At 46.0% G+C, this 18,101-nt stretch overlaps 1 protein-coding gene across 3 annotated transcripts in view; it reads right to left on the bottom strand.

The window, feature by feature from the left end:
- ets1 (v-ets avian erythroblastosis virus E26 oncogene homolog 1) overlaps positions 1-10,439 on the bottom strand; it is a 34,779-nt gene extending 24,340 nt beyond the window's left edge. For 2 of the 3 annotated variants that reach the window (XM_060076200.1, XM_060076202.1), the window contains exons 1-3: positions 10,302-10,439; positions 8,810-8,902; positions 6,454-6,604 (exon numbers count right to left, since the gene is read on the bottom strand). In XM_060076200.1, coding sequence (XP_059932183.1) covers positions 6,454-6,604; positions 8,810-8,902; positions 10,302-10,424 — 367 coding nt within the window. In that variant the 5' untranslated portion in view covers positions 10,425-10,439. The remainder of the gene's footprint in view (positions 1-6,453; positions 6,605-8,809; positions 8,903-10,301) is intronic. The other variant, XM_060076201.1, reaches the window with a different exon arrangement.
- Positions 10,440-18,101: the final 7,662 nt, after the last annotated feature.

Raw genomic sequence — 18,101 nt, 5'->3', positions numbered from 1 at the left:
AGCCGTGCTCGGGTTTCACTGTCTAGATTGGGGGCATCGGAGGAAGATTCTGCGAGGAGAGTGCGGGTGGGTGCTGTGGTGGATGGGGGGGCTTCACTGTACTGTGTGTTTGTCAGACAGACAGACACACAGACGCACAGACAGACACAGACGGACAGACTAATGGAAGTAGGAGAAGTGAAGGGCTGTTGTTTGTGCCGTCCCTGAGTCTATCTCTGTCCGTAAGTCTGTCCGTAAGTCTGTCAGTCAGCCTCTCACTGGCCCTCTTTGTTGTGTGTTAATGAAGTACTGCTGTATAGCTGTTCCAGAGAGGACAGCCCAGGCTCTTTGTTGCCCTGGGGGTGGTCATTAGGCGTTAAATGGTGTTGCTGACTAATGTCCAGCACTGGCAGTCCACGGGGACGGCACTTTAAATACTTGGGGTTTCACACTCACCGTGATTTCTGGGCGTAAAACCCATATAACTGTATGCGGCTTCCGCATGTAGGCCCATATTTTTGTTTCATCTCTCAGTTAGGAGCTTGCAGATGCCTTGATAACATATCATAATGATGTAAACAGCTCTTTGAGAAAAGGCTTTGGGTCAGAATTCCATAGGAAGATAATATCCTCTACCATTTGCCAGACATCTCAGTACTAGTTGTGCATGCATGAATGCATTCTTTGCTTTGGCCTTTCATGACGGCAGATCATTCAAACAATATATATCTTGAGTTCAATCGTGGTACTAATGTCTATTCTCAAAGTTTTGTATGGCAGAAAACACAATAAAAACGATTGTTCCAGATCAAACTGGCTTTTCCTTTTTTGGACAATGGATTTTCGAGTGTTTCTTATAACAGAAAAGCCCCTATGTTGTACAAGTCTGTTCCAGCAGCAATGACCCCTTTCAGGCAACATGTGAGATTCAGTTCCTCATGTCTTTGCCTCACCTGGCATATGCTGTTGCCATGGTTTTGACAGTTAGCTGGCTTCACACATTAGCCCTACCATTGAGCACCCATATCTAAAGGGTTTATTTTGCTCTCCATTTCTCTCTCTCTCTCACTTTCTCTATCTATCTCTTGTTTGTCAGTTTTTTTCTCTCTTTCTGGCACATCTGTTATGTCTGCTTAGCCATAATCCACAGATGTAAGCATTACACCTGCTATGTCAACTGACAATTTATTTTCCATAAAGACATCCCTACAGCTGTTCGATGGTGTTATCTGTTGGTGTTAACAGTGCTTCCCTCAAAACAATCTGTGACAAAAGGGTTTTTTGACAGTTTGAATAGAAAAAAAGAATGGGTTTAAGCGTGTTTTATAATAGCCCCGCTAGACAGCTAGACTGTTTAAAGAAAAAAGTGTACAAAAGGATTGCAATTTAGACTTATCAACAGCAAAACAAACGTGTTAATCGATCCAATACACCTACAGAACTTTCTCACAGAAACACACAACCACATAGTAGACATTGAGACAGTAAAACAGTGGGGTCCTTGTGGCCTCTGTCTAACAGCTCAGTCATAGCTCTGTAGAGGCTGCTGTGTCAAACCATGCCACAGGCTACATATACACTCCTGCTGAGATCACAGGCTTAGCTGGGACTCTTGCAGTGTGTGTGTGAGTGTGTGTGTCTGTGTCTGTGTCTGTGTCTGTGTCTGTGTCTGTGTCTGTGTGTGTGTGTGTGTGTGTGTGTGTCTATCTGTCTGTCTGTCTATGTTTGTGTGTGTGTGTGTGTGTGTGTGTGTGTGTGTGTGTGTGTGTGTGTGTGTGTGTGTCTGTGTCTGTGGGTATATGAATTTCTGGGTTTCTGTGTGCACGTTCACGCCCGTTTTTCCCTCAATGTATGTGCGTGCGCGCTTTACCGTATGTGCGCGCGGCCGACAGTGTGTCTGAGTGTGTGCATACGGTTAAGTGCCCTGGGTTAGCAGTAAGGCCTCCCTGAACAAAGGCACAGCTCTTTTCTGAACAATTAGCTTCGCAAAAAGGACATCTCTTCTTCCATTAGTGGCACCACGTGCCCCCCCATCACTCCATTGTGCAGATAATTAAATTATCCCCACCCCCTCTGAGTTACTCTACCTCCCAGACCTCCCTCCTGTCTCCTTGCCCTGCCTCCCTCCCTCCCTCCCTCTCTCCCTCCATCCCTTCCTCTCTCCCTCCCCCCTCCCTCTCTCCCTCTCCCTCTCTCAGAGGCTAAAGAGCTCACAGATGAAGAGGCACTACCCAAAAAGCTTAAAAGGAAAGAAAAAAAACCTTGCCGTCATAAAATAGCCAGCCTTATGTTTTCATTTGTTCCTCAGAATACATGTTTGAGGTATGAGTTACAGTTTACTGTAGTAAAATCCAGTAAAACAAACCTTGGGGAGGGGAAAACAGTTCCCATTATTTTAATGGCAGTGCTCTGTTCAACAGTATCTATAGATTATATCCATTAATGCATACATTTATTTTTCTCCATGCCAACTAAAAACATTGTCTTGTGGTTATATTACATGACTTGGATGCATTGTTAATTATTTAGAGTAAACTGGCTGACTCACTGTCAAAAGTGAGGAGATATTACTCAACGAGTGTAAACATTAAAACAATAGCAGGTAGCGTGGAACGGTTAAAGCTCCACCTTCCCCAATGAACTGGCATGGCTTGCCTCATCAACGCTTACGGACAGCGTGCGATTAGGGACAGCATGTCCTGTAACCAAAGTGCTGCGCAATTTGTCATCAAGTACAAGTGGAGCTTCCGTCTTATCACTTCCTTGAATTACAATAGTGGGGCATCATCGTGGCGATGATGCCCCCTATAGACAAGATGATTGCATTCTTTTTTTCAAGTAAAAAAAACAACAAAAAAAAACACTCCCTTGCCTAGGGAATCACAGAGGAATATATGGTTAATACCCCATGGTGTATTATTAATAATAAATGCCAGTGTTTTTAGGTAATGTCATACTTGTTGAAATGTGATGGTCATATTTAGTTGGTTAATCAGACTCGGATCCCATGGCTGTGCCAATCGTGGGGTGACATTCAGAAGTGACTCAAAACCACTCCCACCATGACGAAAGAATGATTACAACATTTAAACCAAAAGAACATCATAAGGTCATGAAAACACTCAAGATATTATTACTGTTTGTTCTACTCCTGACAATTGACGAATAGGCTGAACTCCATACACTGCTGGGACGTCCGAACGAGTGGTCCCAGTTTGGGGGCATTAACGAGTGGTGGGGTGGGGGGGGGGGGGCACCGTGGCGTAGCCCCTGCCTCCAGAATTGTCTGTAGCTTTTCCGTCTCTCCCTACTTGTTTTGTTTTATTGTTGGAGGGGGAAGTGTGGAGCGTCCTGATTAGCATCACTGTTTCCTCCTTTCCCATAACCCCCAGACCCCCCGCAGCGGCCCTGTTTACTTTAGAAATAGAGGGAAAAAAATTGCCTGCGCCCGAGAGGACGTGCCCTTTATCACAGGCAAACACCCCCCCCTCCTCCTCCTCCTAAACCAGCTCCATATCATCAACTCCCTCCCACTTTTCTCTCCCTCCCACCAGCCAGCGTCCCCAGGCCTGAGACCATTCCTCCTTCCTTCGCTCTCTCTCTCTCTCTCTCTCTCTCTCTCTCTCTCTCTCTCTCTCTCTCTCTCTCTCTCTCTCTCTCTCTCTCTCTCTCTCTCTCTCTCTCTCTTCTCTCTCTCTCCTCTCTCTCTCTCTCTCTCTCTCTCTCTCTCTCCTCTCTCTCTCTCTTTCTGCAACTGTCCAGCTGTCAAATCAAATAAAGCGCAGGCCAACGGTCCCTGGGTGCCAGATCACAGCTGTGTTGGCCTGTGCTAAACGGGAGTGCATGTTTAAGTGTACAGTGAACCCACGGGTGCCTGACAGAGCGAGCAAGCAGGGGAGAGAGAGACTATGTGTGTGTGTGTGTGTGTGTGTGTGTGTGTGTGTGTGTGTGTCCACGTGCACCCACCTTTGTAATGAATGGGAGGATGCTGTAATACAATACATGGCGAAGCCCACCATTTGGATTTAGTGAATGAACATGTGGAGTGTGCATCAATGCAAGATGGTGGGACTCTGAATGGGGAATGGTGGTCTGTGTGTATATATACATATATATGATGGTGTGTGGAGATGTTTGTTTTCTTTTTATATTTATTAACCATGCGCGCACACACACACACACACACACACACACACACACACACACACACACACACACACACACACACACACACACCACACACACACAGGGTTGACATAGGCCATGGCAGGCTGTGGTGTGGGGCGTGGGGATGAGGCGGAGGGGGGGGCGAGGTTTGTGTAAACATCAGCGTGGCAATGGATGTTGTCAGGAAGCGGTGTGTGTGACAGTGGGCCAAGCATGGTCCTTCTACATACAACATCCTCGCCTCCCATCTGCTCTGCTCTCCGTCTCAGACACACACACACATACATTCATTTCACGTGCACCTCAGTTAACAAGAGTAAGAAAAACTTGTATAGCCTTTTTTTCGAGGGGTGGGGGTTTGCCGAAACTTTGAAAGGGGATCACCTCAATACTTAGTTCCCAGAAACATCTTTAGTAGTAGCAGGCAAACAGACCTGAATGATCACTTTTAGAATACATTACTGTTTGAAAGGGTGGATCATCACCACCCACATTTTCTCTCAACCCCCAGCAAGTGTAAAGTTAAAATGACGACTTGTGGCTACTCTATAACCAGACTACTTGTACGAGTTTCTGAATATGCTTATTGTTACAACAGTGTTGCAGCTCCAATCTAGTGTTGCGTTGTGGCGGTGACATTGCCAGTATGAAAAGCAAGTATACTACATTTCCATACCCTGCGTGTCTCAAGTACAGATATAACTTTCGCACATGAAAATTTGATTCTACATGGACCACATTGCTACATGATGAGTCCCCATAAATGAGAATGTGTCAAGGAAGCTCTAATGAGGTGTTAGAGTTAGGCTGGGCGGTGCTAGAGAATACTCACAGCTCTGCTAACTGGATTCACACCAGTCTTGGTGGCATCACCCATCAACCTAGCAACCATATGACAATGCTGCCAAACCTGATGTTTACAGGTTGCCCTATGACTTTTGGTTTGCCTAATATGCCTCTTTGGACGGTGTGTGTGTGTGTGTGTGTGTGTGTGTGTGTGTGTGGTGTGTGTGTGTGTGTGTGTGTGTGTGTGTGTGTGTGTGTGTGTGTGTGTGTGTGTGTGTGTGTGTGTGTGTGTGTGTGTGTGTGTGTTTGCATGTGTGCGTGCGTGTGTGTGCGTACATGCATGCGTGCGTGTGTGTGTGTGTGTGCTTGTGTGTGTGTGTGTGTGGTTGGAGTTCAACCCTCGGCCATTTTTTTCCACCCGTCAGTGTTTATGTCAATGGTTTAGCACTGGGACCAATGAAGTGGAGGCTCCCTAGGAGTGTGCCTCTGGCAACAAACATCAGCAAATCCCATCAAATCCAGGCTCTCTCTCTCTCTCTCTCACACACACACACACACATGGATACTCAATATACACAGAGACACGCACAAACACACACAAACACACGATCACCCACAGCTCTGCGCCCTCACGCACTCCCTCATCTCCCCGGAGACCCGACCGCAGGCCTGGGAAAGAGACGACCGCCCCTTGGAGCCCGGCCTTGCCCCCCTACATCCAGCCTGGGGAGGTGACGGAAGAAAGCTGGACCCTTCCCCTCCTCCCCTCTAAAGCAGCCACCTCCCCCCCACCCAGCCCCCCCCTGTGGCGTGCGTCCCAGCCTGCGAGCATCCATCACTCTTGAGGACGGGGGGAGGCAGTAGTCAAACACAGGCAAACGCACTGGGAGGAATGTTCCCGCTTAAAATAAACCAAGGGAAATACATTATAGAAGGCCGAAAAATAAGAAAAACAGGGAACCTAAAACAGGAAGAATGCAGGGTATTTGGTTGTGTGTCCCCAAAGCACGGGGGAGGAGGTAGGGAGGATGAGCACGGGGCAAAGGAGAGCGAGAGGGATAGCGAGGCATCTGGTAAAGGCATTGCCCTGAGGGTCAACCTTACCGGGCCATCCCCGGAGCAGCAGACCCTTAACACCCAGGCCACGAAGGCACAGTGTGGGCTGTAAAGACTGTAATGAGGGGTGAAAATGTGTGCCTGTTCCCATTTGTGTTAGGCATTATTTTCTTTTCCTTTTTTTGGCCAGAGCGAAACACTGGATGTACGTGGGTGGGATTCCATTTGTTTACTCACAGTCATTGAATGGAAAATATGTTTTGTCCGCTAAAGAAAAAATAAAAACACAATGCTTTCCACATGGTGCCCCAAAAGGTGTTTCCCATCCCAGAGAAGGCTCAGTGGGCTTTTTCGCGGTGACTCATCTGGTAATTATGAGAATGCTGCTTTAATGTTTGGGTGACACACCATAGCCACAAGATTATCTGAGTCAGGAGACTTCACCTTCACCTGTCTGTGGCGTACCTGTGAGGCAGAGCTCGTGTCCGTTGGGCACCTCCTGGCAGGAGACATCTTGTGGGTAGGTCGGCTGGGAGGGGCACCCAGGCTTCTGGGGGTGAACCGCCCCTGGGAAGTGGGTCTGCAGGCCCGCGGCCACACCTCCACTCTGCCTCTGCTGGGAGACATACAGTAAGGGAGAAATGTATCAATATAATAATTGACATCCTGTGTTATTATCATGACTCACTTATGTGCATGCAAAGACAGTGTCCCTTTTTCTTTCACGGAATGACACCAGAGCTTAATTTGACTCGTTCTGTTACTCTAAGGTGTATGTTTTTAATTTATGAAAGTGGGAGCAAAAAAGAGTTGGAGTAAAGTCGGTTGGGTGAATGATCCAGGGAGACATGAAATGCTATTTATAGACTTCATCCATACCGGGCATGCAGAAAGCCAGACATTCATGTTTAACCTCTCGAGGATGTTGAATGAGAGAAAAGTGAATTGTACTTAATTTCACATAACCATCGGTTTACATGGTATATATAACTAGTTAACAATGCTCTTGCATTGGGAGCATACAGAAAGGAGTGCTTGACCATTAAATACCCCAGAGTGAAAAAGAAAGCAAAAGAGACAGACAGACTGACTGGCTAGCGGCTGGGCTGACTGATTAACGGACTCTCTTAACAGACGGACTGCTAAACTGATACGAGGGCCTGTGTTAATGCCTTGCCACTTTTATCAGTAGCCAGACAACTTTATGGATTGCTGACATGACCAGCGGTTTGTGGGGGCTGGGAGGGGGGGGGGGGGGGGGGGGGCAGCCCTATTTATGGGGTTTTCGGGGGTTTGCCTTGGCCGTCGCCATCCGCTATCAGTCCAGTCGGCAAGGGGGAGACGTGAGATAGTTATGGAGGGAAGCACATGGAGTATTTATGGGTTATCGCAGACTGTGTTGATAGCTAGGCAGACATGTCGTATGCCGTTGATGGATTTATGTTAAAATGGAGAATACTCTAAAAACGTGTACAGGAGTGGGTCCTTAAGTGCAAAGCAACAGGTGTAATCCGTGAAGTGAAAGACAGTAGATAAACCGAACTGAGTAGAAGGTTTACTGTAATACGCCTATGTTGTTAATCAAAACACCTTGGAATTCGTAGTCATATATGGTATTTAAACAACCCCCAGAGAGAGGACATCCTTGCATTGTCATTGTTAAAGGATCGTATTCTGCAGATTGTCTAGTTCCTTTTTAAATATTGAAATTGTTAACACTTTACTCCGGGGATCCATGTATTTATTTTACAGCCTCAGTCGACGTTGCACAAAGATTCAACAATCCTAAACATGAAAAAGGAGAAGGAGAAATAGAACTCAGATCTCTGCGCCCCCCCCCCCCCCCCCCCCCCCCCCCCCCCCCCTCAAACCCACACCCCTCCTCCTCTTCACTAATGCATGTACATTTGAAGAAGCTAGTGGATTGGCCCAGGCTCACCTTTTGACCAGGTCTGCCCTGGTATACACTAATCTCAATTTCAAAGGCAATGCCCACCACCTGAGCCAATTAGGGGCAGGGCTGCTGGCCTGCTCCGTGTTTCCCCATGAAAACCACGGGGTTGCCATTTGCATGTAACCTCAGTCTCTCTCCCTAATGCACTGCGCTCTGCATACAAATGGAGGCATTTCTGCGGGCGTCTCTTCTCCGTCTTCATCTCACAAGCGCTCACCTGACAGGATTCCAATGTTCCAGGCTACTACCCCATCCCCGGCTGTATATTCATAGGGCTCTCTCAATTTGGACCGAGTTAGAGGACTTGGGTGAGGGAACATAGAGAGAAAACAACAGCTAGCCGGGTGTTAGACATGCTGTTCGCCGTTACTCTAAATGGACTCGGCTGGTTTGTGTGAGGTCATGAAATAACCAATGTATTATTTTAAAGGGAACTTTAACAAGTCTTTCACACAGTGTGGTTGTGAAAGACTCTAGCATTATTTCACTAAGATATGAATGTCCCTTTTTTTTTTTTGCACAGCTCCATTTCCCAACTTTGGACCGAAATTGTGAAAAAGAACACAAGAAAAAAGTGGTACAAAAGTTTCCACAGTGTGAAATTAACAAGCCAAATGTTCTGATAATGTGTTCCTGTGAGAGAGGATGAAATCCAGAGACGAGGAATCACCCGCCCACCCCTCTCCCCTCCTTCCACACATGCACACACTCACTCACACCCAGACAAAGACAAGACACACACACGCACACACAGACACACACAGACACACACACACACACACACACACACACACACACAACACCCTCCTCCTGTTAGGTAGCTAGGACAGCCTGTAACATTGTGGTAATTTATGAGAGAGGTCTTACCATTGCACCCAGACGGTCACAGGGTGAAGATGCGGGTAGGCAGAAACTGAATCCATGTAGTAACTCATCGCGGGGGGACTTGAGGAGCAGGGCCTGTCAAAGGGATCAACACATAAACAGACATGGCAGCGACGGGCACCCAATCTATCACACACTGTTTACACTTGCTGTGCCCCGATAGGTGGGTGTGTGCGGTGTGTGTGTGTGTGTGTGTGTGTGTGTGTGTGTGTGTGTGTGTGTGTGTGTGTGTGTGTGTGTGTGTGTGTGTGTGTGTGTGTGTGTGTGTGTGTGTGTGGACATGTGTGTAACAGCTGTGTGCGTGTGTGTGTGTGGTTTTGTGTGTATACATGAGTGTGTGTGTAAGCGTGTGTGTGTGTGTGTGTGTGTGTGTGTGTGTGTGTGTGTGTGTGTGTGTGTGTGTGTGTGTGTGTGTGTGTGTGTGTGTGTGTGTGTGTGTGTGTGTGTTGTGTGCGTACTTGTGTGCGTGGGTTGCACAGTCCTGCTTTTATTACATTTTGGCGTTCTTTAAATAGTGCTGTCGAGATCTGTATTTTTAACTAAACTAAACCAGCCATATAGACCGGGCAGGCTTCCCCTGTTCTCCTTTCCCGCCCATTCTCCCTCCCTCTTCCTCATGCCATATTGTTTCTTCTTAGCTCTCATCTGCCTTCCTTCCTCCTCCTCCTCTTCCTCCCCTCCCACTCACTTTGCGTATCTCTTAGCATTGTTTACTCGCAACAGCTTCAAGAGACGGGAGAACGGATCTGGGAGATTATTGAGAGAACGAAGCAGTGGCATGTGTGGGCAGTGACAAGTTGCATATTATTTGTCTCTTATTCATATTCATATGCTAAGCAATTTAGCGCAGCCGTGGTGCGCAGCAGCTGGTAATTCAGAGGATAGAAGATATAGTGGCGTTCAATGCCTGCAGATGTTCATCATCTTAACACATTAAGGATTCCTATTCTTTGAACTGCAAAAATGTGATGTGCATCAATGGCAACCAAAGAAAAGATTGAATGACTTAAAAAATAAATTGACGTCTCACTATAGTATGGTGAGTCGATTGGCTTACCATAGTCAATCCTGTCATTGATTAATATCAAAATATGAATGACACTCAAAAATCGAAATAAAAACGTTAACATGTTGCCTGTTACAACATATTTCACATTACATTTTTATTTGTTTATTGCTAACATGTTCAATAATATACACCAAATGAGAAAAAGTTACGTTAAATACATACTTTTTTTGATTTGACATTGCTATAGCCTACAACATAAAACACATTTTAAACAGGTAGCGGAATGTGCGTCAAGCCTTGAGAGAATTCCTGTCGGGAAGCCAGTGAAACCTCAGTCAAAACTTCAAAGCCCCAAATGTTTGATGAGAGACGCCGCAGGACCATAAGTTACGACAACACCTGATCTTCTTGTCATACAGTATTAACGTACGATTCCTAAGTGGACACAAAAAACTTTGAACTTACCAACTCTGAGAAGTTTTCCTGCAAACTGAACGCGCTCTCTTGATGCGTGTGACAGCTGAACGGTGGTCGGTAATGATGCTGTGTACCTGGCTTGCAGCGAGTCCAAAGAGGAAGGAATCGCATGCACACTTTTAGTCCCTCCCTCGTTATTACGGCGATCCATTTGAATTTCGAGGTGGTTTTTAAATCCGTGCCTACGGATTGTCTATGGACCTCTGTAGGTTAAATCCCCTTTTCTCCCTGCAGGTGTGAAATAATGAATAGGCTTTACAACGAGTGAGTTAGGTTAATCATTGGTCTATTATTTTTGGTAGCCTGCACCTTCGGAACATACTATCAGTTAATGTGCTTCAATAATACGTCTTATGATCCTGCTCCTTTAGGGATTCCCATATGTACAACCCCAAAAATGAATGAACTTCCTTTGATTGCATTTAGAAATAAAAGTAGTGTTTGTGCACTGCATGGCTACATGTGTTTCTGGTTTGTGTCTGGGGACTTTTATGAAATTCCCCATGCTGAACATGTACAATAACCTTCTATTGTTGCAAGCTCCACTAACTGTTCTACCAAACAGTTAGACCACTGTAGCAAAGCAAACTTTATTTCAACCCAGACCCAGTGTTTTGTGGCTACAGCCTGTAGAGATGTTTATTTCAAATCAGTTTCCCCCCAGATACCCCATGCACCTGTAGCCTCGCCTCCCCCATGTCAGGGGGTTAACTGATTTGGGTCTGGGCGAAGGTCTGTGACTCATGTGTGAAATGAGAAAGAGGTTTCACCAGTGAGTCAACAGATTTACACCTAGCAGATAGACGTGTGCCATTGGAGGGAGTGATATGCAGTTCAGATATGCGAACTATTTGGTCATTTACTTATTCATTGATTTTCATTCGCAACACGATAAAAAAAGTTTTACGCAACAGCAATCCCCTCCATCTCAATCTCCTATTCCTCATATATTTGTCGTTCTATTTTCGTAACGCTTTATTCTTCTTATTTGTTTGATCTTCGTCTCTATCCTCTCGGTTTTCTCTCTCTCTCTCCCTCTCTCTCTTTGAGTATTCTCCCTCCTCACTTTTCTTTTCTTTCTCTCTGGGCCCTCCTCTCTCGTGCTGTAGTGGAAATCTCAACACTTGCGAGCCGTCTGAAACACCTTGTGGCTCCATGATAATTCTGTGACCTTGCCGCTGCGTTTGTTTAGAATTAGAAAGTGCACGGTTCAAACTCTCTGTCAGCCGTGGATCTTAGCGTAAATCTTGTGCGTGCCAGCCCACGTGTGTGTGTGTGTGTGTGTGTGTGTGTGTGTGTGTGTGTGTGTGTGTGTGTGTGTGTGTGTGTGTGTGTGTGTGTGTGTGTGTGTGTGTGTGTGTGTGTGTGTGTTTGTGTGTGTGTGTGTGTGTGTGTGTGTGTGTGTGTGGTGTGTGGTGGGTGGGGGTGTGTGTGTGGTGTGCGTGTGTGGGGGTGTGTGTGTGGGTGTATGCAGGTGTGTCAAGTGCCTGAGAGGGGTGTGTGTGGGTGTGGGATGGGGGGGGGGGGGGGGGGGGGGGGGGGAGACATACAAGTCCAAGTTGAAGGCGTGAAGAAGTACCTTGAGAAGCTCAGACAGACAGGGTCAGGCCGCCTGCGTCTTCTCAACACACCGTCTGAAGCCTCACAGAGGGGTTCTCTGGTGCTACCTATGGGGCCCCGAGGGACACAGCCAGGCAACACGTCAAAGGGCAAAGGGGAGGGTATGACTTATGGCCGTGCCGACCATAAAAGGCCCTGGACGTGCCCCTGCCGGTCAAAATTGAATAAAGTGCGGATGAATGCGATCCAGATCACGGGCCGGTGCCCCAACAATGCTGTTTCAATTAGCCGGCCCGCCAGTTCAAAGGCAGATCCACCGCCGCTCCGCATGAAGCCACTATCATCACATTGTCCCGCGCCTCTTACCCCCCCTCCCCTGCCATAGTACCACCTTTTTCTGCTCAGGGGCTCTTTCTACGGCTTGGTTGCGCTCATGTTTCGCATTAAGCTGCCGGGGAAGATCGTGCCATCAGCAACAGGCGAGCCCATCCATATGTCAAGGCCCCTGCTGGAGTTTCATGGTTTCCGTCATCAACTTCTCTGTGTACTCCTCCACAGTAGCTCTGTAGTCTGTAGCACCAGAAGCTGGGGAATCCAAATCTGGACTTTGAATGTTTAATATGTATTTTGTTTGAGAATGTTATACACAAGGGATCATAAATAAGATAGATATTGTCAAAGTGGGGACAGTACCAAATCCATTTGATTTAATTATTTATTTATATCTATTAGGCTAAGTCATCCTAGGTTAGTCAGCTTCATATTTTTTAAAGTTCAATGACAATTCATGACAAATAAACTGCATTTTCCATAAGCTCCATTGTCGCTTATATTTTATATTTATTCGCAAAGAAGCTTGTTGGACCATTTAATAATAATTATGACGATGCTTAATGTATTTGAAGGTCTGTGTGCAGTAAACTGCATTACATTGTGCAGGTAATCCATCTTAAAGGCAATTGGAATGTGACTAATCTTTCTCTGAATGATCTTATTTTCATGTATTTGTTACTTGTTGGTGTCAATCTTACATTAAACCAAATAAATGCTTTCCCTGGGATTTCAAACTTGATTAATTGTAAAATGCCTTGTAAAAATGAGAATGTGTTAGAGTCTAGTGTACTTCATAGATACAGTAATTTCCAATAGATTTAAATGGGCTGTTTCAAAAGGTATTGTGCAGTCTCAACCTATGGACTATAATCCATTGACTATAAAGTATGAATATGGGCTATAGACCATTGCCTATCAACCATGGGCTAATGACCTATGAACTACGACCTATGAAATATGCCCAATGGACTCTGACCAATGGATTATATACTATGAGCAATTTAATATTGACAGGGACCTCTGTACTATGACCTATGGACTATGACCAATGTACTAGGGTCAGTGACCTCTGGTCTCTGGACTTTGGACTATGGACTATAGACCATAGACATTGGACTAAAGCTTATATGGTCTGTGGAGTCCTTTGGATAACCATCCAATCCCCACCCCCTCTCCGCTTCATTAGAACATCTCAATACCCCGGGAACAGGCCGGTTTCTCATTTTGGACTCTCCAAAGATAGCTCTGACAGGTGATTATTAATGGACTTTTATTAGCGTTGTCCTGATTGCTGCAGATTTTTTGGAAGAGCAAGAGAGAGCAAAGAAGACAGGGGAGGAAAAAAGAAAGGAAAGAGTGAAAGAATATGGAAATCCACCGCCCACCCTTTCTCACAGGAGTTCGCCTCTCTCTTTGATAGTCTGCCCGAATCTGTTCCCCCAAAAGAAACTGCCCTGCAGATGTTATTGCTGTGTGCCGACTACAAAGAAAGGAGCCCTTTATGAGACGAACATCTATTTTGGGCCCTCAATGTTTCCGAGTTCTGTGGCGCGCAGCAGAGAGGAGAGGTACGGCTCCAATCGTTCTGTCACAAAAATCCCGTTTCATTCCCTGCCCATTTGTATTTTTAGATTAAAGCCTGCAAGACGTCTCCAACAGAATAAAGCGAGGATGTAATATTTTATGACAGTATCAACACGCCGTCACCACGGTGGGCTTGGGTGCTGAGCGGTGCCTGCGAGGCTATTGGCACGGTTCTAAAGACGGCCCATGAATCGGGGTAGTAACCGCGGGGCCAAGGGAAAGTCACGGAGAGGTCTTTTTGTATTGATTGAGCCATGACTGAGGCCATTTAGAAGCTCCGCAGACGCTCACCTGGTGGCAAGAGACAACTGTTAACTGTGGCACAGTTGCGTTTGGTGGAGGGATGGGTGGGGCGACCTGTGGGCAATCAACTTTTGGTATTATCTTTAATTAAAAAGCCAATCCCTTCGACCAAGTTGTCAAAACAGTCATAAAAAAGGCCAAGTTAAGCCAGACAAACATTCTCGATGGGTTGGGAGTGCACTCTTGAGCCTCCAGATGGTTTGTGTTTCTCAAGCCTGTTTTCACCGGGGATGGTACAGGACAGTCCCTTTCTGTTCAAGTGTGGATCTCACAGATGAACACTCATCCCAATCACAGGCAGCCATTCGGTTACTGCGTAGGTCTTTCAATCTGAATCCCCCCCTGTGTCTCATTGTTGATTGTGTGTGATGTGTGTGTGTGTGTGTGTGTGTGTGTGTGTGTGTGTGTGTGTGTGTGTGTGTGTGTGTGTGTGTGTGTGTGTGTGTGTGTGTGTGGTTGTGTGTGTGTGTGTGTGTGTGTGTGTGTGTGTGTGTGTGTGTGTGTGTGTGTTTGTGAGTGTGTTTGTGCGTGTGTGTGTGTGTGGTGTGTGTGTGTGTATGTGTGGGAATGTGTGGGTGTGCTTGAGTACCTGTTTGTCTCCTTAATAAAGTTTTTTTTTATTAAAGGAAGCTGACAGCGACCTTCATTGTAAAGACCTTCATTGTAAAGATAAACTTCAAAGACACTTTAAAGAAAGCAGTACAAAAGGGAGGTTTAAGAGTTGCAACTTAAGAATGGCCATTAACCTTATCATTCAATTCCAACACCATACTTACATGGGGATTACATGTAATTATGGCATAGTTTCTTCCATCAAGCTAAAGGTTTGTGCAAAATACCCTACTTCTCTCACTGATGGGAGTATAGGGAGGCGAACGATATCAGTGGGCAGAAGGAGGAAGTCCAACATGACCTGGTTGATACAGCACTGGCCCAACACCAAAATAAATACAAACACACACACACACACACACACACAGAAAACACACACACACACACACACACAGATTCTTACACACAAACATATACACACATACACATACACACACACAGACATGCTAACCCCCCCACACAAACACACACACACACACACACACACACACACACACACACACACACACACACACACACACACACACACACACACAAAGACACACAAACATGCATAGTCACAAACCAGACCTTAATTCATCAATGTAAAGCAGAGGGAAGTAAGTTAAAGTAAGAAAGAAAGAAATGAAGAAAGAACGAAAGATCCAAACTCATCCGTTTGAAGTCAGAGGAGGACACCCGCAGAGGCGGACAGAATGACGGACGGCGCGGTGCTAAATCGTTTTGGACTAGCATCTAAGTAGCTTGGAGTAGTGCCCTAAAACGAAGCGTGTGAAGTAATCAATGCCAAGTGAAGACGCACATGTAGCCAAGAGGATTCGTACACCAAAACCCTCGTATCCCAGGTGGGGACCTCTTTCCCTGTCCCGTTTGACGATGCCCACGCAGCCTTCACGCCTCTCGGGCTCGCCTCGGCCTCCATCGTGTTCACGCCGATAACAGCACGGCTGCCGCTGGTGTCTGTAGTGTCTGCTGCTGCTAGTGTGTGTGCTTCTGCCTGTGATGTGAGCGGAGGAGAGCTGAGGCGGAGGTGGAGGCTTGTATCTGGCGATGAGAGGGAAGAGGGGGCCCCTTGTCAGTGTGGACGACGGGGCGGCTGAGCACATGGCCTGTGTTGCGTCTGCTCGACGCCACCCCCCTCCCAGCCCCCCCGAACCCCGGAGAGCTGTAGCATCACACCGTGGCGGAAGCGTAATGTTTGTATTATTCGTATTTTTTTATTAGTGCCGTTGGCCAGTTGTAGCGGTAATAGTTGTAGAACACAAGGAATAAAATATCGATCTTGAATTGCGTAAAAATGTCCTGTTCCTTCATGCTTTCTTGTGATTTTTTTCCCTCTCTCTCTTTCTGTCTCTCTCTCTCTCTCTCTCTCTCTCTCTCTCTCTCTCTCTCTCTCTCCTCTCTCTCTCTCTCTCTCTCTCTCTCGCCCTCTCTCTCCCTCTCTTTCACTCTGTGTGTGTCTCTCTTTCTCTCTCTCTCTCTCTCTCTCTCTCTCTCTCTCTCTCTCTCTTGCTCTCTCTCTCTCTCTCTCTCTCTCTCTCTCTCTCTCTCTCTCTTGCTCTCTTCTCGATCTCTCTCTCTCTCTCTCTCTCTCTCTCTTGCTCTCCTCTTTCTCTCTCTCTCCCCGTAATGTATCAGAGAAACAGCTGTGAAGTCCGTCAGTACTTTAAAACCACGTTAGACTGGTGAGCGGCTCAAGGTATGATCCAACTGTATGTAACATTATAGGACCCCTGTTGCAGTAGTCCTGTTTGCGCTGATATATGTTGGTATGGTTACTGGGATTGGACTTTGATCCTCATACAGCCTCAAACTACTACTACTTCTATTGCTACTTTACTGTAGCTGTTATGTTTCTGAAAGCACACAACTAGAAAGATCCTGGTCAACAAGACGTCCAACAGGCTTTTCTTCTCGCCCACGGCTCTTCCCTCTTCAATCCGGCCACCCCCCCACCTCCCTCAAACATTAACCCCCCCCCCCCCATCTCTCCCACCCTCTCATTGTCCAGAGGCTGTAGGATATTTTTAGCACTTATTTGATGTTGTAAGGAGATTAGCTCCATAATGTCAGATGACTTTCTTTAGGAAACAGAGTTGATCTGCCGATCAGATCTTTACCCCTGACTTTTCATCCCGGCATACCTCAACTCACAGACACACACACACACACACACACACACACACACACACACACACACACACCACACACACACATACACACACACACACACACACACACACACACACACACACACACAGACACACACACACACAAACACACACACACAGTTTCATTTCCTTGGCCATTGTTTCAGTTTAAAATCCACACAGATGCGATCTCTTTTACCCCTTTACTTACCCTTTGTGAAACACATCAGACCCCACCCCCTCCTTACAACACACTCACACAAAAATGCACACTCGCACACCAAAACATGAGTATTGAATTTTTGTATTGTTATTTCAAGTTACCTCTATGACTATACTGTGTTTTCCTTGCATCCATCACTTGCCTAAAGTTGCTTTCCTCTTCTTATGTCCGCTCCTCAATTATTAGTTAACTGGTTGTTGGTAACATTTCTCCTGGTGCAGACCAACATCCTCCTCGCCACCTTGCTCTCCTCTGGACAGTCTGTGAACACACCGGCCATCAACTGTATGACACAATTGTGTACACATGCAACATTATGTTTTGCTTATGATACAGACCACATAGAATAACATTTTACGTAAATGCATTCTTTGTCAACCCCTTTGTTCACTTCTGTCCCTTGAAAATACAAAGTTTTGTATTTTCAATATTAACTACTAAATCTGACTGCTGCAATTCAAGAGTTAGAATGTGTCATGATGTTAACAGACTCTTAGAATGTTGAAACATCCACAGCCAGGTTGTTTACCCACTGCACTGTACTGACACGTGACACGTCATTATACGTTTGTCGTACAAAAAATCGTAATATTGCATTTCAACATGGATTCATGTCCATATTTTCCATTGAAACAATAGAAGCAGCGAGAACTTCACACTATGAAGCTATTATTGGCACTGCCCTACTGTATTTGTTGGCTCATACATGGGTTGACAATTCAATTTCAAAGCTCAACCGTGCCCTCTATCAGCGGATATCTGTACTGCAACTATAGTGCATGAGGTACTCTCATTGATTGGATGGATGAAATACTCCATAGATTACAGCAATAAGTGCCTTGCTTCATCCGGATGGTTATTTCCCTGCGTATAGTCAGGCTTTGTTTGAATTGGATTGCTGATCACCGTAAGTGAGATTTCCTTTAATGATCACAATAAGAAGCCGCTGACAGAATCACCAGGACATGAAGCTCAGTGAGCAACACTTTCTTCCTCAACAACGCCTCCCGAAACCTCACATTG

The sequence above is a fragment of the Gadus macrocephalus genome, chromosome 16, assembly GCF_031168955.1.
Source record: "Gadus macrocephalus chromosome 16, ASM3116895v1".
NCBI lineage: Eukaryota > Metazoa > Chordata > Actinopteri > Gadiformes > Gadidae > Gadus > Gadus macrocephalus.
Note: the sequence above shows the minus strand (reverse complement) of the source record. Positions and strands in the feature narration are given on the sequence as shown.